Genomic DNA, 20,576 nt, shown 5'->3' with positions numbered 1-20,576 from the left:
GAGAGAGGGGAGAGAGAAAGTCTCCATTTAATAAACTGGAAGAGAAGTTGGAAGAAGGGAGAAAGAAAAAAAAAAAAAAAGGCACAGCAGCTAAAATAAACGGGCGAAAAGCCTTTAATTTTAACAGCATCCTCCAGGGCCTTGCGATTGTAAATAAATCATGATGCGCCTGAAGCCAAACAGCAGCTTTTCGGGCTACTATACGACAAGAGAAGCAAACAGGCAGCCTCACACACACACACACACACACACACACACACACACCGTAAACTGGCCTGTTTAATACCATATGCACTGTCTGGAGGACAATGCGTGACTATGCACTAATGAGGCTGGGTGTGAATTCATGCAAAGCGGAGGAGGAAGAGGAGAGAGAGAGACAGACTGTGTGACTATGTGTGTGTGTGTGAGAGAGAGAGAGGCTGTGTGTGTGTGTGTGTGTAGCTGCACAGAGCCTTAATTACTTTAACTAACTCATCGTTGCAGGCTCTCAGCACAATGCCTGAGGCCAAGCCTGAGGCTAGAGCCTGATAGGGCCCACAGACACACGGAGCCTAGAGACCTGAGAGACTCACTTGCTCACTCTCTACACCACACACACACACAACTACAGGCAAGAACACTATCATTAGGAGTTCTCTCTCACTCTTACACACTCCCCTAGTTGTCGTCCTCCTCCTCCTCCTACACACACACACACACACTAAGACACTGTGGTGAACACCGGTTTGTTAAACTAGTTTTGGCCAAAGCCAGCCACTTCCACACACAGGTTTTATTCATAAACCCACAGTCTGACACTAACACACTGCAAGCAGCGTAAGAGGAAAAAAAAAACCCACAAAATAACAAAACATCTTCTCCAGAAACTTGGCAAGTTCACGTGCAGCAGCACATTATTCTTCATGAAGACTGGACAGTGCCGTACTTCTGCCCTCTTCTGCAGGGGCTTCATTTACAGAAGACAGAACCCAGTCAGGTTTCTAGGAGCGGCCCAAGTCAGAAAATGTGGGATAAAACAACCAGTTCTGATTTCGCTTTGTTTCTAACGTAAAGTGCAGACACTTTAAAACCCCGCCGTCCGAGTCTCTCCAATCACAGCGCTGGACCTGTGTTTATGTGACGAGGTTAAACAGCGAAACACACAATGAGCTCAAAGAGATGAGAGCACTGAGTAAAAACTGAGAACACGAGAACAGACGTTCTGAACAGACACGGGGGGAGAACGCTGCTGCGGGGTTTGACCCTTGTGTTGCTTTGACAGATGTTTCATTAAGAGCCAGAAGTGTGTTCCAAGTAACATTTACGACAGGGATGATTTTTATTTTTCTATATCAATGTGCTTTGTGTTCCTTGTATGAACAGGGAAGTTGTTTATGTGCTAATGCTAGCGGCTAAGCTAACGTTCACAGAATAAAGCTAAATCACTCATTAGCTGACTCTGCTTTAACTGATTCGGTTCAAAATGTAATGATCTTCAGAAAATTCGTATTAAAGGCTGCTTTACACAAGACTCTGTGTGTTTATGTGGTTTACTTAAGGTGGAATTCTAAAATGATAAACTAGCGGTAGAACCAACGACGAGGACGCTTCATGAAGTGGTGATGTAAACCAGGGAACTGTCTGAAGCTGCGTGTACCTCTCAGATTAGACTTGTTTTATATTAACGTCTGGACAATAATTCGATATCAATATATATTGCGATATTAAATGTTTCAATAACAATTATTTTTAAACATATTTTCAGTACACATTATTTACAGCACCAGCCACTGACTGAGGGTCATTACAGGGCATTGCCCTCAGTTCACTGCCCTCAATTTTAAAGTTATTAAAAAATAATACTATTGACAAAGCCCTGAAGTTGTTGTGTGATGTCGTTGTCATGGTGCTTTCTGTTGTTGGCAGTTTTTCGGTGGCTTTTTTATTGTTGATATCGATATCGGAATTATATCGTAGCTGGAACCTACCTGTAAAGCCCCGCCCTGAAAGAGGACGGGACCGATTTCTAAGGTGTGTGAGGTCAGAAACCCTGCCAGTGTGAATCCGTCTGTTCAAGTCTTTGGAACACCGCAGATTCAAAGCAGAAATGCCATGGCGCTTTTAGATTTAACACCACGTGGAAACGTTAACACTCTAAACAAGGAGAGCAATTCCCAATTCATACATCCTTCACATGGAAAAGGTATTTTAATTTACTTTCCACTACAACCCTGGATCTTAGAATCAATGGCAACTGACCATCAATGGGGAAAGGTGATACGGAGCGAAACGTGCAGTGACTATACTCCATACAGTACAGGACGATAACGACGCACTCTCAGTCTAAATGAAGTCATTCACTGCACAAACCCACCACCAGGAGGCACTACAGGAGCCGGAGACGACAAAACAAAGCCGTGTTAAAGAGGAACTTCTAAAGAAGGAGCACCCTTTACCTGTCTCTAAATCACTCAGTGGCTCAGGGAGAAATACATACAGTCGCTGTCCAAAGAAAAACATGCATCTCCAAAATGGCAGCTTTATATGACTTTCAATGCGAAATATATATGTATTATATTCCATTTCTGTTGTTACACCACGACATTTTCACACAGTGTGAAGGACAACGATGTCGTAAACTAAACATCCACCAACTCAGAGATACATGGTTTTTCACTGTAAACAAACCAGAGAGAACTGTAGTTCCCCAAAATCTTGGAGGTTGCCTTTAATTGCCCCCTCCCCCCTAACGCACACGAGTCATTTATATCCTGTTAAATTTGCATATCTAACTGTAACTTTGCAGGTCTGTTGCTCATCTTTATTCTACTGCTTTGAGAAATGCTCTGAAGTGGGAGGGGCCACTGCTGATGTTAATGTGCAAGTGGACACTACATGAGCTCAGCACGAGGACAGTGTCATTAGGGGGCGGGGACAGGCTCGTTGATTTGCATACTGTGATGTGTAATTGAGCTTCAGCACAGAGACAGATTACATCTACAGCCGAGTGGAAACTGAGGGGTTTTGTTTCACAATCAACACATATCTATTACAATTCGGAAATATTATTTCACATTTTAAGAAAAACTAGTTTATTGCACTGATATGACGCAGATACTCCGCTGTACCCAGTCACTCACACCTGTGGACAGGTTCACACACTCACCCAGTCACTCACATACACACACACACACCTGTGGACAGTTCCACACACTCACCCTGTCACTCACACCTGTGTACAGTTAAACATACTCACCCTGTCACTCACACCTGTGGACAGTGTTGCACACTCACCCTTTCACTCACACAGTCACTCATACCTGTGGACAGTTTCACACACTCACACAGTCATTCACACAGTCACTCATACCTGTGGACACTTTCACACACTCATCCTGTCACTCACACACACACACACACGTGGACAGTTTCACACACTCATCCTGTCACTCACACCTGTGGACAGTTAAACATACTCACCCTGTCACTCACACCTGTGGACAGTGTCGCACACTCACCCTTTCACTCACACACTCACACAGTCACTCACACCTGTGGACAGTTTCACACACTCACCCAGTCACTCACACACTCACCCAGTCACACCCAGACCTGGTTTTATTTATTCACAGCATACTGTGTCTACATTTTTCCATAAAAATAACTCATGCTGCCTCCAGAAAGATAAACCTACTCCCTGACTGAGTGTTTACCTCCCTCTTCGGGCTGAGTGTGTTAGTGAAAAGTAAAGTGAGGAGGTGTGGGACGACAGAGGAACCTAGTGAAGAGAGAGAGGAACTTACACCTTGAGCGACTTGGTCTCTGTCCGCGATGTCGATGGGCAGCACCTCCACCGACTTCCACGTGGAGCCGTCCAGCTTGTGAACCTGTGGATAGAAACCCATAACAATAATAAAACCTATTAAATGTAGACATCCATACACTGTAGCTCTATTCATGATTACCTTCTTATTTACGTATCTCTGGAGGTTTAACTCAGAGCTCAGAGGGTCTTCTCTGTTCTTAACTAAAGAGAGAGTGATGAATAGACTCACGTTTTCTACTGTCCCAAGATCAGGTTTGTGCCATGTTTCAATCTTGATAAAGAAGTCATCTTTCATGTACTCGTTCTGTGAAAAAAAGGCAGAGGGGTCACCGTGTGTAAACAGCCTAAACAAAGCTGAACATCTGCACTACAACAGGCTCATTTCTGAGGGAACTGTGTGCAGCTGTGAAAACAACAAGATTTTTATCACTGTACTCAATCAGCTTTAAATCCACTACCCAACACTCATTGACTACATGTGCAGTCCTTAACGTGTCCACTAGATGGAGCCAAGACCTCATGAAAGAGTTCAAATGGACTGCTGTAAACACCCAGGGCGTGCAACATGCACCACAACAACTCCAAAAAACAGACATCCACCAGCAGCAGCACACAAGCCCAATGCCAACACCTCTGGGATGAGATGGAGCTGTGTTTGTGATTCAGCACCTGTCCTCCCTGAGGTAGATAAGACTGAATGCCATCAAATCCAAACAAAACATTTATTGTAAACCATTTCCAGAAGAGCAGGAGTTGTTACTGCAGTCAATTGAGAACAGAGCCTGTGTCGTTGATAATCCAGGCTCAGCACTGCAGAAACTGCGCTATGTAACTTTGAGGAGGGTAGGAAACCACACCCTCTCCCTAATGATGTCAGTACAGTGCTGTAAAAGTGAACTAGCCCCAGGAGTGAAAACCTACCTAGTGTTCCTTTAAAATTCTACATCATTATAACTTATGGACTGGGTTTGAAGAGTACGTACCGTCACGACTGTTCCACGAGGACGACATGTGAAAGAAAAGGAAGAAAACAGTTATGTATCAGGTGCAGAGTGATAAAGTTTTAGCACAAACCTAATAAACTATTTGACTGTGGATGTTTGTTTATATATGTTTACTGTCACTGGTGTTGGACTGGCTTTAAAATTTTTCCTCACATTTCTGAGGAAATAAACTAAAATCCCACACGTGTTTGAACTGCAGTGTCACACCAGTGACTTGTTCAGAGGCATCACTCACTCGTCCGGCAGTACGGATAAGCGTTCCAGGCTTTTTCGTGGAAAACCAGAGATCCTTCTGGAGCGATCATCCTCACAAAGCCAGGAACTTTACTGCACACAGAGAAACAAGAAGTCAACGCTACTGTCATTTATTCTAATCACAGAGGGTCTGAGTGAGAACACACCTCGCTACTGAACATTTACCAAAGCAGAGCAGCAGCGCAGACGTTCAGCAACACTTCATAAAGCCCTACGATTGGTGGTTTATTTTTCCTGTTGTTTCTATTTTCCATTTTTTAGGACGTTAAAGGCCACATTAACGATTCTAGGAAACTGTTGCTCTCTGGTTGTTTGCATTCAGAAGCTCCGCCCCTTTTAAGGAAAGAATGGTATGTTTGAGGGGGAAAAACCCACAGAAACTCATCTGGAACTTGAGTTGTTAAGTTTTGTAGCACTTTTGGTCTGCGTTTACTTTCATGCCGTTAGTGCTCTCCCCATATTCAACCATAATTGATGTAATAGGAACAGTAAAAGTGAAAGTTACCCAGCTATGAAGCAGGAACAGTGCAATAACACCATCCGAGATCCTTTATTTATTTATTTACTTTATTTACTTACTGACACTAGAACTTTGTAAACAGACAGAAGAGCAGCAAATGGTGAGGAAACGCCTTCTGGAAGTACTGATATTTTTTACTAAAATCGTGAACCTTACCTTTAACTGTTCTTCCTTCATTAAGACAAACACATACAAATGATATGTTTATTACAATCAACATTTTAAAGATTTAAAGAAATACAAATTAAACCCAATACTTTACTCAGCAACTTGATGATGTCACAATGCAGCTTTAAAAACATAAAAAATTGTAATTTTTATTTAATTCTGGAATTATTTTGAAAACATTTATTGTCATTTTTTGCTTTCAGGTATATTTTGATACACCCCCCCCCCCCCCATGGGAGGCAGGGCATCATCTGAAAGGGGCGTGGCATAATGACTTACAGCATAAAGAACACAAAGGACCTTCCTCAGTGAATTGACTTGACTACGAGAAATATCACTGAACACTCACACTATACAGTGGCAAAGTTCTGTACAGAGAGCTCTTTAAGTCAACATTCGGCACCAGTATTCTAAAGGCAAACGCCTGGAACGTGTTAAGGTATGCACTTTGATGACAGTCCCTCACAACTGGACCTGAGATTCAAAGTAAGATAGCATAGATCTGACTTTGCTTTGTGCAGAGAAGGAAGAGATGAGTGAAAACTAACCCCAGTGAGGCACACAAAGGGAGAACATGGTTGGAACCCAGGCCCTCATGGCCCTGGAGCTGCTTTAATAACTTTATGATCATCCACACTTGATTACGCACCTTTTAAGATGATAGATCTTGTGCGTGTACTGGCCTTTCTCTCCATCTTTCTCGTAAGGCTCGTTCTTCAGCACCTCGATGCCCTCTCCCCCTCCCGTTTCGTTCTTACTTGCCTCAGCCACAGAGTACAGCTGGCCCACCTGGTACTAAAGAGGCAGAAAGAGATGGGGACTTTCAGAACAAGGGGGTACACCATTCCATTTGATTAATTTTAATCCACAGCAGATGAAGCCTCACCCAAACTGGGCCCTCAGCCGATTGATACCACAGCAGTACGACAATAAAAAATTACCCACAATCCATTGAGAATGTAGGGCTGGACAATTATTCAATAACAATATATATTTATTCATTCATTCATTCATTATCTGTAAGCACTTATCCAGTTCAGGGTCGCGGTGGGTCCAGAGGCTACCTGGAATCATTGGGCACAAGGCGGGAATAAACCCTGGAGGGGGCGCCAGTCCTTCACAGGGCAACACACACACACACATTCACTCACACCTACGGACACTTGAGTCGCCAATTCACGCAGACACAGAGAGAACACACCACACTCCTCACAGACAGTCACCCAGAGGAAACCCATGCAGACACAGAGAGAACACACCACACTCCTCACAGACAGTCACCCGGAGGAAACCCACACAGACACAGAGAGAACACACCACACTCCACGCAGACAGTCACCCGGAGGAAACCCACGCAGACACAGGGAGAACACACCACACTCCCCACAGACAGTCACCCGGAGGAAACCCACGCAGACACAGAGAGAACACACCACACTCCTCACAGACAGTCACCCGGAGGAAACCCACACAGACACAGAGAGAACACACCACACTCCTCACAGACAGTCACCCGGAGGAAACCCACGCAGACACAGAGAGAACACACCACACTCCTCACAGACAGTCACCCGGAGGAAACCCACGCAGACACAGAGAGAACACACCACACTCCTCACAGCCGCAAAGTTGTTGTTTGAGGTGATGTCATGTTGCTTTTAGTTATTGGCCATTTTTCTTAGTGTTTTTTTATTTATTTTCTTTTAATATTCATATACAATATTTGAATTATATCATATCAACCAAAATTAGGAAATGTATTGTGATATCAATTTTGACCGTATCGTCCAGCTCTAAGAGATTGGTTTATAATTTTTCACATTTCTGAAGTGTACACTAGGGACGGGCGATACGAAAAATCACAGAAAAATACTTTTAGCAATTCAAGAGCACACTGTTGACACAAAATCAATGTTATACTAATATTATAGTAAGTTATACAGTGGAACCTCTACCTACGAACTTGATCCATTCCGTGACCCGGTTCGTAAGTGGAAAAGTTCGCTTCTCGAGTCAATTTTCCCCATTTAAAATAATGGAAAAGCAATTAACGCATTCCAGCCCCCGCCCCGAAAGTCACCTTTTTTGCACTGATATATGTTTACAACACTCTCAAATTAGTAAAAATAAAATACACGTGGCATTACGAAAAATAAAAAAGAAACACAGTGGAAACAGTAATAAAAAAGAAATAATAAAGTTGTAAGTGGTTACACATCGCTACCTTGAAGACGTGACGACTGGCTGGAGGAGTAACACAGGCACTGGCTGTATGACGGGAGGTGGGGGGGTGTGGAATAACGGAGAGTAAGTGGTGAATGTGGGGAGACGAAGCGTAGATACAGTTTAACTTAGCACGAATTTCCATGCCTGCTATTTACACTAATGCTAAATTGCTAAAGCTACAATGTGCTAATCTTAAAAGCTCACTCAAGTCTGGGCGCGCTGGGAGACTCGCCTATTGGGGTCAGTGGCCATTTCCAGCCGCCGGCTCGACGGAGGCTAGGGTTCGTTTCTAGAGTCGTGGTTCGTTGGTGGAGGCTATAAATACTCAAATGCCCGGTTCGTATCTTGGAAAGTTCATTAGTAGAGGTTCCACTGTACTATATTACATGGTTATATTCATTAAAAAGTAATATTTTACTAAAAATTTAACAAACAAAAATCTGTAAAAACACTTGCTGATTTTGTAAACTGTAACATACCAAGATTCTGTATCTTACATACCACCAAAGTGAAGAAAAGTGTGTGTGCGTATAAACAGCAAATGTAAAGAATTATACAAAAAGTAACCTTAAAACTTCACAGTAAATAACAAAAACACAATAGTTGCTGTGCTGAGTCACTACGTAAACAAGTCAGAATATTACGATCAACACGATACTGATATTTTTATATCATTTTTAAAATTATGAATCCGAACTATAATATGGCACAGCCCTAGTGTACACACTCACCCAATCAGTCACACACACACCATGGACAGTTTGACACACTCACACAGACAATCCACATACCAACATGTGTGTTTGGACAATGGGAGGCAACCAGAGAACCCAGAGGAAACCCAGAGAACACACCACACTCCTCACAGACAGTGACCAGAGGCGGGGATTAAACCCAGGACCCCAAGACCCTGCAGCTGTGTGGCAGTGACACCACATGACTCCCAAAACACTGATCGGTGTAATTTGTTCAACATAATTCATCAAATATTTCTCATTTATTTATATCATCACAATTTACAAATATGTCCATTTTTTAACCCTGATCACACTTTCTTTCTTATGTTTTCTTTGTATTCCGGGGCTCCACACGCCCTGGCCTTCGTCCCTGGATGGCCCAAAGACTTCTTAAATGGTGCTCTGGACAACAAACTTCCCTTCTGAACGCCCCCACAGTGCCTGAGCAAGGAGAGCACGTGCTGAAAACTTACGCAACCGAGCTGAGTAATCGAGGCTTTGGAGCTCGGGACCAGAGGACTTCCCGGGTCAGTCAGGGCAGTGCAGCTGGATTAACAACTGCTTAGAGCTCCTGCCTCATTCCTTGCCCTTGTACGGGGAGCTGATAGAGGGTCTCATGGGTTTCGTAATAAAACCTCAATGATTTGAAATGTGCTTATAAACAGAGTGGAGGGGCTTTTACACCACAGTTACAGCAGCTGGAGTTGCACATGTCCTCTGAGGGTAATCTGATCACACCTATACAACTATGAAATCACTGCAACCTGATGGGCATCATTTAAACAAAACATTTGTGTGAAGCTGTGGACATGGGTTTGTTTAGGTGGATATTTCATGTTTAATTGTTTGAAAGTGTTTGGATATGAACGGAAAAATCTCCTTACCTCCTCCACAGTGCACGGTAAGACAACACGGCTGCAAAAGAAGAGCGAGAAGAGATGTATCAGTGAAAAAAACAGCAAACTACAAACCACACACACACACACACATCTCATGTTATCTGATCTTAGACAAAGTGGACTTCAAGGGACTAGAGAAGACAGTTCAGTAAAGACAATAAACCTACACAGTGTACGGTATAACTCTCAGAGCGAGGTTTAATCACACCGGAGGAAGATCACAAAGCGAGGTTTAATCACACCGGGGGAAGCTCACAGTGCGGGGTTTAATCACACCAAGAGAAGCTCACAAAGCGAGGTTTACACCGGGGTAACTGACAGAGGAGGGTTTAATCACACCGGGGTAACTGACAGAGCAGGGTTTAATCACCCCGGGGTAACTGACAGAGCAGGGTTTAATCACCCCGGGGTAACTGACAGAGGAGGGTTTAATCACCCCGGGGTAACTGACAGAGGAGGGTTTAATCACCCCGGGGTAACTGACAGAGGAGGGTTTAATCACCCCGGGGTAACTGACAGAGGAGGGTTTAATCACCCCGGGGTAACTGACAGAGGAGGGTTTAATCACACCGGGGTAACTGACAGAGGAGGGTTTAATCACACCGGGGTAACTGACAGAGCAGGGTTTAATCACCCCGGGGTAACTGACAGAGGAGGGTTTAATCACCCCGGGGTAACTGACAGAGGAGGGTTTAATCACCCCGGGGTAACTGACAGAGGAAGGTTTAATCACCCCGGGGTAACTGACAGAGGAGGGTTTAATCACACCGGGGTAACTGACAGAGGAGGGTTTAATCACACCGGGGTAACTGACAGAGGAGGGTTTAATCACACCGGGGTAACTGACAGAGGAGGGTTTAATCACACCGGGGTAACTGACAGAGGAGGGTTTAATCACACCGGGGTAACTGACAGAGGAGGGTTTAATCACACCGGGGTAACTGACAGAGCAGGGTTTAATCACACCGGGGTAACTGACAGAGCAGGGTTTAATCACACCGGGGTAACTGACAGAGCAGGGTTTTGTTGCAAAATATCTGACGGAAAGCACAGTATAGGATACAAAAGAAGCCTCTAATGACAAACCAGGGAAACACAGCTAATCTTTTTCACACCTCGAGCAGAAGCACCCAATTGAGAACGAGGAAAGTCAAAAATGTCGCAAGGAGCTCGACAACCAATGAGCTCTAACCCAAAGAGAGAACACACTGACTGAGCACCACAGTTATTCTGCAGTTGTTTTGTTATTTACTGTTCAGCTTTAAAGATATTTTCATGTTTGCTGTTCACAGGTCTGTAAATAAGTGCAATATATTTTTCTTAAAAATAATAAAATATTTATCCATGATTTGTCACATCACCAAGAATATCATTATCACAGGTCCACGTCTAAGGCCACATCGCCCACCCCTGTTAACAATGCTTTCAGGTCGACACTGAACTGAAACAGACACCTGGACCATGTCTTGTTCGGCCAGCCATCTGCTGCTGCACCATGATGCATGTTACATCCATATCAATATCAATAGGATCCAGCAGCGGGATCCAAACACGAGGAAACCTGATATCTCAGAAAACAGCCATCAGACGACAGACGGAGGAAATGCATCTCCAATGTGTTGAGACCTCTTATTGTGTTCTCCCTCAGATAACCTCATCAGGAGGGTCTCCCATTCAGGGGTAACCACAGAACCAGAGGGCAAACAAGGACGTGTGTGTTTGATTCAGCAACTTGAGCTAGATCACAGTCTCTAATCAGGGATGCTCTGTGCAGTAGGAACATGGCTATAACACAGGAGCCTTTTTCAACTAAAAGAGTTCTGTTCAGGATTCTTGGAACCTTGGCAATATACAGCGAAGTGCCCAGCATTTTCATTTCGAGTTTTGATGGGAACCAAGGACACGTCATCAGCAGGGGGCGCTGTGGGGCTCGGATCCAGATTCGCTTTGGTTGAATTCAGCACCAGAGCCTGAGATAAACTTACAGTGTCAAGACAGAGTCATGGTTTATCCACTGTTTACAGCGCGGTCAGATCAGCGTGAGACATGACACTCCTGTGAACATGAAACTACGTTCCGAGTGGTCCAACAGAGTTGGTGAACAGTATACATAACTAATGAACGAGTACCAGAACAGCCGAGTATTCGGGGCTAGCCCTAGTGAACAGTGCTGAAAAATAGCTAACACACCTTGTGTCACACTTTAATTTATTTATAACAGACTGTAAATGACACGCCCAGACCCACTGCGTGATAATACTTAATCTGAATCTCTGAGCTCTTTCTGGAGCTTCTTTATCTGAATACGCCTTCTAGTCCAAACGTCACAGAGTACACAGAGATGAACCACTCCAAGCCATCCAAAAGCTACCGGATGGAGCTCCACTCCAGAGAATGTAATTATATTACTACATGGGCCAGTGGGGCCCCTCGAAGCTCGTGCATGGCTCCTCTGGAGCGTCTCATTCTGCAATGCATTGCTCTGGAGTCTGAGCACAATCAATCTCAAGTCCCTGACTTTTTGTAATGATAACGGACAAGGTCACACTGACCACAAAGCCATGACATTACACAAGAGCACAGAAAAGTACACATTACATGGACAACTGCCAAATCTAACACAAGATACTGAGACTGAACCGAGAGAAAGAGAAGAGAAAAACAAAAAACAAACAAAAAAAAAACCTCTGACTCGACAGCAGCACATGCAAACCCACTGAGGCTAAGCAGGTCTGGGCCAGTCTTGATAAGATGCCTCCTGGAAAAGAGTGCGTGGCTGTTAGAAGTCAGATTTGGTCGAGTCAACAGGGGGCTCTGTCCCTGTAGTCTACGTAGATCCCAATGCACAGGTGCAGTCACAGGGACACTGTACTGGACACCGGGCTCAGTCCTTCGGATTAGACTTAAAACTTATGAGGTGTGACCCCAATGTTTGGTTAAACTTGCCACTACGGTCACTCCTAATCATCACATTCAAAGAAAACAGGCTCAGTCATTCCCTCTAACAGCTGATGTGTGCTGAGTGTGTTGATGGGCACTTTGGGGGTCTGGAGAAGTACTGGAGAAGTGTACCTACCAATACTTATACACTGAATACTAGCACAGACAGGACCTTGCTTGTGTCAGATCCTAGTGCTTAATGGCAAAAGTATTACAACTCACACAAAGGGGACTATTTTTAGCAGTTGACGTATATCCAGCAAATAGTTTGAGTGTGGCTGCAAAGTTCTTGGGCTGGGCTGAAGCCACCACTTCTCAATATCATACTACACAAGTACAGACCAGACAGCAGCACTGGACACTGGCATATGAGCACATCCCAAACAGTGAATAACCACTGACCTGTGAACTCAGTCAGTCATTTCCACATGCAAAACCTAGTAATGAATGGATTTGTTATTATATGTTACGTGTTCTAACGTAGTCCCTGAATTAGCTGGTTTAGGCCACAACAACTACCAATGACTGCTATCTTCAGTCAGTCATTGACTGTAAGAACTTATCCAATTCAGAGTTGCAGTGGGTCTGAAGCCTACCTGGAATCACTGGGCACAGGGTGGGAACACACACTGAAGAGGGCACCAGTCCTTCACAGGCGACACACATATCTATGGACACTTTTGAGTCAGCAATTCACCTACCATCGTGTGTTTTTGGAGCATGGGAGGAAACCCACGCGGACACCGGGAGAACACACCACACTCCTCACAGACAGTCACCCAGAGGAAACCCACGCAGACACAGGGAGAACACACCACACTCCTCACAGACAGTCACCCAGAGGAAACCCACGCAGACACATGGAGAACACACCACACTCCTCACAGACAGTCACCCGGAGGAAACCCACGCAGACACAGGGAGAACACACCACACTCCTCACGGACAGTCACCCGGAGGAAACCCACGCAGACACAGGGAGAACACACCACACTCCTCACAGACAGTCACCCGGAGCGGGACTCGAACCCACAACCTCCAGGACTCTGGAGCTGTGTGACTGCGACACTAACCTGCTGCACCACTGTGCCAGCCTACTGCTAACTCACTGCTATTCATTTTAATAGTGTATTTCCTATAATGCAATATTAACCACTCAGTGTAATTACAGGCCTGTGTGCTTTTTATTACATCAGACCACTGTGTCTCGGCTCCGTCTCTCTGAATTAAAGAGAGGACAAAATCCTGTTGCCCTTTTCGTGTACAGACTGAGCTAGGCGTTCTATGCCCTCGAGAGCGCATTGTACACCGAGCACTCGGTTTCAGAAGTGGCTCTCATGAAAAACCAATACGCGCTCGCCAGGCCTGTCATAGTAATTATGCTATTGACTTACTGTACAGTACATGGACATTTCCTCAATCATTTTTGCCGACCTCAATACTCCCCATTGTGTTTAGTGGCATGTTGGTTTACATAAAACTGGCGTTATCAGTATCTCAGCCAGTCATGTCATTCCATTCTCTCATTTCCATACAGAGCACTATTCTGTTGATTTATTTACACTTTTTTAATACAGTCCCCATGTCTATATATTCTTAATAACTGAAAAGTTCATTGCTTTTTAAAGCATTGCAACTGCAGTATTATGCTATTACATTATCTTTATTGGCATAGAATTGCATTAAATTGACCAGTTGGCGCAACTCCACTGTGTGTATAATCTGACGTAGCTAAACAGAATCCCCTGATCAACACGTTATGGAGAAACAAGGGACACCTGATGTCGCAGCAGACATGACAGTAAAAGCCCTGAAAGGTCTCCTCTATATACAAAACAGAAACTGAAATGAAGGAAATTAATAAGGAGTGTTTTCCTGTCTTCTCTGTGTAAACTGGCTGAATCACTGCTGTGAGGGTTTGATTGCTTTCAGCCACAAGCGTGGTACTGAAGTCACCAATGTATCCCACCCTGAGGTCTCAGACGGAGCTCTTTTTCGGGCATGAGCTGAGGCTCCTGAGGCAGCTCCAGTGCATTGCTGTGAGGTAATACCCACACTGAGGCGTGCATGTGTTAAACAGTCAGCAGTCCCTATTAAAACCACAGATTTAGCAACAAACTCAGAATAGCGTGATTCATTCGCTTCCAGGAGTCAGTCCCACTATTTCAGTAAAATGCATTTTTTTAATACTTTTTTTTTTTGGGCTGGGTAAGTGTGAGCCCACTGTGAGTCACTTGGAGTTACACTTACCCAGCCCAAAAAAAAAAGTATTAAAAAAATGCATTTTACTGAAATAGTGGGATAAATATTTTAAACACTGAATTAAAAAAGGTCACCAATTTAGTTTATTTTTAAAAATCACCAAACAAGTCAAAAGTTCTTAATATTAATATATTTTTTCTTTTTTTTCCTCCTCCAAATGAATCACGATAAATACACCCAGTAAACATTTAGCTGTTGATTCAACGTTGAAATAACGTAATGACTGCCGTCTAATCAACGTTCTCTTAAGGTTGAAAATGAAAGTTGAAAAGACGTGCAAACACAGACATTGAAAAGACGACTATTAGACGTATTTTGGACGTCCATTGACGTTATTAATTGGTCCCGAAATAAATTACTTGTATAAAACGCGTTTTGGACGTCCACTGACGTTATTGATTGGTCACCACTTAACTAACTTATTAAGATGGAATTTGGACGTCCATTGACGTTTAAAACATGTCCTTGACGGACAGACTACTTTTAGACCTGTTTTGAACGTCCAGGGACGTTCCTTGTTTACTGGGCATCCATCGGCCAAAAGATTAAAACGATTTCCTTGTTTCTCCACTCACTCTCCAGTCTATCAGCTCAGGAGTCCTGATCAGTGAAGATCAAAGTGAAAGTGTGCGACAAGGTATGCAGAGCAACAGGTGGACTATATTCTGTAACTGTAGATATACAAAGTGCCCTGTATGGTCCGTGAGGCTGATAAAACAGACGGGGAGCGTAGAAACAAGTAGGTAGCTTTAATGTTATGGCTGACCGCTGTAAACACAGAAAGCACACAACAACTTTGAAGCCTAAGCCTGCTGTGAGATGTGTAAGACACGAGTAAACCTAAAACCTGGGGCAAACCAAGTTTTAAAAGCGTAGAAAACCCTTATTTCCTGTCTGGAACTGCTTGTGTGTTTCGCCGGGACTCTGACCAGTGGTGGACTGGTCAATAAAGCGTAAATAAGTGAACATTTCGGTCATTTTCCACTCTTCTGGTCCTTTTACCTGTACACAACGTTAGTTCTCCTGTCAAAGCCGGTAGTTAGGCCAGAGTTTCAGCATTTTAAGCGGGAAAAGCGGCTTTAAACTACCTTAAACCCAGGTGTAAACCCCCTGAGCCCCCGTAGACAGGTCCGTGAAGCCTTTCGCATAAGCGCACAGTACCACTGAGTTGTTTATACACAAAGAAAACTATTAACGCATCATACTTACTATTCTTTGATGAGCACCATCTTCTCCCTCACGGCTGCGCCTGCGCAGTGCAACTGACGTCACCCCGCGGTTTTCAACACGCCATGCTCGCTCAGCGGAGCGGGCGGGACCAGTGGGCGGGGCAACTGTCAACCACTCGGCTGCAGCCAACCAAGCAACAGATTTTTCCTGTCTATCATTTATTTCTTTTTAAGCTCAGCAAAGCGGCTTACGTTCTCACACCCAGCATAGACATGTATAAAACGAACCGGGGAGCAGCTGCACATGATCATGAAGTCACCTTGCTCAGGGATGCTCAAGGCCAAGTCTGGCCTATAAAGGTACAGATCTCCAGCACCTGGCTACGGAGCAGTGGACCTGTGTTCTCTGGAAGAAAGGCATACAGAACTATTCGTCCAACATCAGCACCTGGCCTCACTGATGCAGCATGCTGTAAAATCCTCACAGAAATGTTCCAGCTTCTGGTGTAAAGCCTTCCCAGGAGAGTAGAGGCTGTTATTGTAGAAGGAGGGGGGACTAACACCTGATTAATGCCCCTGTTTTTATCTGATTTTTTGTAGAATGGAACAGTAGTTTCACTGCCACAGAGATCCAGGGTCCTCTCCTCATGTCACTGTCTGTGAAGAGTGTTGTGTGCTCTCCCTGTGTCTGTGTGGATTTCCTCCAGGTGCTTGGGATTCCACACACAGGTAGGAGGATTGGCTGTGTGACAGAGTGAGTGTGTGAAACTGTTCCAAAGTGTGACTGTGTGATTGGGGGTAGGCACCAGACCCACTTCAACCCTGATCAGGGGGAAGTGATTATAGTAGATTAATGAATGGATGAATGAATGAATGAATATATTATCTTTAAAATATGACAAAATTGAAGAAACAAATGCTTGTTTATTGGCCTTTTGTGTGTTGTGAGTCTGTTTTATGTTTGACAGTGAAATATATATATAAAAAAATAACAGAGAAGTGGAAGATTTCCTTTTTTTTATTAAAACTGCTCCTGTTTAGGGACAAAGAGAGAGAGAAGTCTTAACAATTGTTTTTTTTTTTTCATCAAAAAGTGTGAGCTAAAAATTCATACGTGGTGCTTAACAATCAACAGCAAGAGAATCCATGCTTTACAGGAGACATTCAGTTAACAAAGAGATGAGGCAAAAAAGTCTCAATAAAAATATGACATACATTTCCCACTCCCTGGTTTCCACAAGCTTTCGTCTTTTTTTATAATATAAAAGTGTGTAATGCTGATTGAAACACTTGATTTAAATTACAAAACATTATTATATTATCAAGATCAATAACAATTACTACTAATAATAATAACAACCATAATAAACAATAGCAATATATTATGTAAAAATCAAATGGAACAAAAACATTCTGTAGTGTTGTTGAGTTTTGTTTGTTTGTTTGTTTCACTTGGCCCTTACAAGGTCCTGACCTATACGCACAGTAGAAGGTCTTCTGTCTCAAATACACAGTGGTGGCTGAGGGTCAGAAGCACCAAATATAATAGTTTTGTTTAAGGGTCCTCGGAGACAGGTCACATGTCGGAGTGGTTGACAAGAACATGTAGATGCTAATGTCATTTTTTAAACTCAGGGTAGTAGAAGTTCCATTCCATCAGGATCTGTTTTCTGATCATAATCAAATCCATCAAGAAGATCCTGGTTTCACAACCTCTGTCACAATATCAAGAGTTTGGTGATTATACTTCTCAAATACACCTCATTTAATTCATCTGCTAATTGCCAGGTTGCGAGGGAGTGGTGGACATCACCAAAATGTGCCAGACACAAGCCCTCCAAGATTAAGTTGTGCACCTTAGACGTAGATCCTAATTTCTGCAAAGTTTCAACATTTGGACGAAGGAAAGAACCTACTCGACGAAAGGAACTTGAACCCGTTACCAGTGGGTAGATGTATGGGCTGACCCCCTGGGCTACTTCGAGTGGAGATGGAGGGTGATGGAGCATTTTGCCCATGACCTGAGGTCCTTTCCAGAGACTGATGCCCTATTTTCAATAGGTCAAGGGCATCTTGACCATCTCCTGGTGAGCAGCGACGTGGAGAAAGATTAAGAAGTCCAAGCACATCCTTCTTTGTTGACACCACTGGGCCTCGGAGCACTTTGATTGGACCAGTGTGTTGTTGCTGTTGTTGCTGCTTGGCTGCTGTGTTGGACCAGAAAGTCTTAAGGCTTTGCATAGCTTGGACTTTCTCGTCGATGACAGCCCTTCTCAAGCGGTCAAGTTCGGAAGTGTCTGTTGGACCTGACCCAGTGGATCCTGTTGAGGAATAGGAAAGGGCTGGGGAGGGTGCACTGTCAGCAGGGGACTGGTGACCTGAACTTGGGGATATATTCCTGGGAGAACAAGATAAGCGACCACTATAAAGGGAGGTGGGGTACTTGAGCTTGAACTGGGCAAGACTGTCTAGAGTGGGTGAGGGATGGCCACCTTCTTTCATTGAGGTATCTGAAGTGGCAGGACTACTGTAACCAGAGCTGATCTTTTGCAGGGATGAGGAACGGGAAGGAGGTTTGGGACGATTGGAAGGATCTCGAATGCTGGCACTGCTTCCAGGTCGACTGAAAGCACTGGTCTCGGAGGAGCGGAAAGCTGAGAATCGGGTTGGGGTGGAAGCAGGGTTTGGAGCAGCCATTCCCTCAGCTACGCCTCTCTGCAAGGTTCCCATGGCTTTGAGGTGGCTCTGGGTCTCTTCCAGAATCTTCTTTGCAAGCTCCTGAGGGTCCAGCGAAGTCAATGCTGGCTTCTCCTCCTGGGACTTGACCGTGCTGTCGGTTTCAGTGCTCGACTGGTCAGATTCACCTGTATCTGAACTGGTCAGTTTGCCAATCTTCTGGAAAGGGGAGTTTGGACTTACAACCAAGCTGGCCTTTAGTGGAGATGTTGGTGTGCTGACGCTTCCCTTTGAGGAGATGGAAACTTTGTACTCTTGTCCATTGCCTGACCCTGAAACTTGCCCGCCAATCCCAATCCCACTGCCTCCCCCATGGCCGAGCCTGTGTCTTTGACCGTGGCCTCGTGGCAGAGGTAGCGAGTCACATTGGCTGGACAAAGGCTCATTGCTAATGATGGAGAACCCTTCATATTCCTCCTCATCTCCTCTTACCACAGTGCTGCAACTAGTCATAGCACCGTGTGGTGAGGATCTACTTCGGGAAACACTGAGAGGAAGCTTATTTGCAGATATAGAAACACTTAAGCTGCCGCCAGCACGTCTTTGGCCCAGGAAGTCACTCTCAGACTTGGAAACAAAGCTCATGGAAGAAGCAATAGAGCTCAGGCTGTAGACAGATATGGCATCCGAGGCCATGCTGTCCGGACAGTGTGGAGAGAAAGGAAGTCCAGGGTATCCAAGAGGCAGTGGATTAGACACTGACTGGGCAGAGGCGAGCGACTCCAGAGAAGATGAGCTGTCCATGCTGAGGCGCTTTGGAAGCTCTGTTGAGTCTGGAGTTCATAAAAAAATGCAGAATAAAAACAAGAGTTAAAATAAGAGAAGAGAAAGTAGATGTTTTGTCAAACTCAAAGTGTTCAAGTTTTCCACATAGTAGCAGTCAACACTTTTATTGTGAATTATTAAGTGTACAAATGAGTTTTAAGATGTTTTTATTTGTTGCCCTGTGAAGGACTGGCGCCCCTTCCAGGGTGTATTCCTGCCTTGCGCCCAATTATTCCAGGTAGGCTCTAGACCCACCGCGACCCTGAACTGGATAAGCGGTTACAGATAATGAATGAATGAATGAATGTTTTTGTTTGATTGAAATTCAAAATAGAATCATTTCCCTGCTCTTTTGTCATTTTATGGTAACTGTTGCATAGTATTAAATATGACAACTGTCAGTTTATTAATTTAAAACATAAGTAGTTAAAAATGGCAAGTTCTTGGGGCTTATATTGTATACAAATGTATGTGTGAGTATTGGTTTACATTATTTAAAAATGGTGATTCCTATGTTAGCAATCATGAATATAGTGTATAAAATCATTCATTATCGCAATTGCTAACATCAAAATCACCATCTTTAAATCTTCTCAATCAAACTCACACGTACTTTTGAAGAACAGAACATATTGATCAAATGGTTTTACAGCACATTTTCCTGATGGATCTGGTAATGAATTCTTTTCACTTGCCATTTTCAAACTACTTTGCAAGGCTATTTTTTCTTGAAATTAAATGAGAATTAGTCATTGTTACTACTATGCAGGGTGGCACGGTGGTGCAGCAGGTAGCGTCGCAGTCACACAGCTCCAGGGACTGCTGTGAGGAGTTTGGTGTGTTCTCCCTGTGTCTGCATGGGTTTCCTCCGGGTGACTGTTTGTGAGGAGTGTGGTGTGTTCTCCCTGTGTCTGTGTGGGTTTCCTCCGGGTGACTGTCTGTGAGAAGTGTGGTGTGTTCTCTCTGTGTCTGCGTGGGTTTCCTCCAGGTGACTGTCTGTGAGGAGTGTGGTGTGTTCTCCCTGTGTCTGCGTGGGTTTCCTCCAGGTGACTGTCTGTGAGGAGTGTGGTGTGTTCTCCCTGTATCT

The 20,576-nt window shown here is 44.1% G+C and overlaps 2 protein-coding genes across 2 annotated transcripts in view; both read right to left on the bottom strand.

Moving 5' to 3' along the window:
* LOC136678252 (phosphatidylinositol transfer protein beta isoform) overlaps nucleotides 1-16,061 on the bottom strand; it is a 39,597-nt gene extending 23,536 nt beyond the window's left edge. Inside the window, exons 1-7 of the mRNA XM_066656232.1 lie at nucleotides 16,029-16,061; nucleotides 9,603-9,633; nucleotides 6,405-6,550; nucleotides 5,048-5,139; nucleotides 4,792-4,799; nucleotides 4,038-4,112; nucleotides 3,786-3,869 (exon numbers count right to left, since the gene is read on the bottom strand). Coding sequence (XP_066512329.1) covers nucleotides 3,786-3,869; nucleotides 4,038-4,112; nucleotides 4,792-4,799; nucleotides 5,048-5,139; nucleotides 6,405-6,550; nucleotides 9,603-9,633; nucleotides 16,029-16,048 — 456 coding nt within the window. The 5' untranslated portion in view covers nucleotides 16,049-16,061. The remainder of the gene's footprint in view (nucleotides 1-3,785; nucleotides 3,870-4,037; nucleotides 4,113-4,791; nucleotides 4,800-5,047; nucleotides 5,140-6,404; nucleotides 6,551-9,602; nucleotides 9,634-16,028) is intronic.
* Nucleotides 16,062-17,038: 977 nt separating this feature from the next.
* The window catches only part of LOC136679752 (tetratricopeptide repeat protein 28-like), a 202,013-nt gene continuing 198,475 nt past the window's right edge, over nucleotides 17,039-20,576 (bottom strand). Inside the window, 1 exon segment of the mRNA XM_066658422.1 lies at nucleotides 17,039-19,497. Within this exon segment, the coding sequence (XP_066514519.1) occupies nucleotides 17,876-19,497 (1,622 nt within the window). The 3' untranslated portion in view covers nucleotides 17,039-17,875.

This window comes from Hoplias malabaricus, chromosome Y, assembly GCF_029633855.1.
Source record: "Hoplias malabaricus isolate fHopMal1 chromosome Y, fHopMal1.hap1, whole genome shotgun sequence".
In the NCBI taxonomy this organism is placed as follows: Eukaryota; Metazoa; Chordata; class Actinopteri; order Characiformes; family Erythrinidae; genus Hoplias; species Hoplias malabaricus.
Note: the sequence above shows the minus strand (reverse complement) of the source record. Positions and strands in the feature narration are given on the sequence as shown.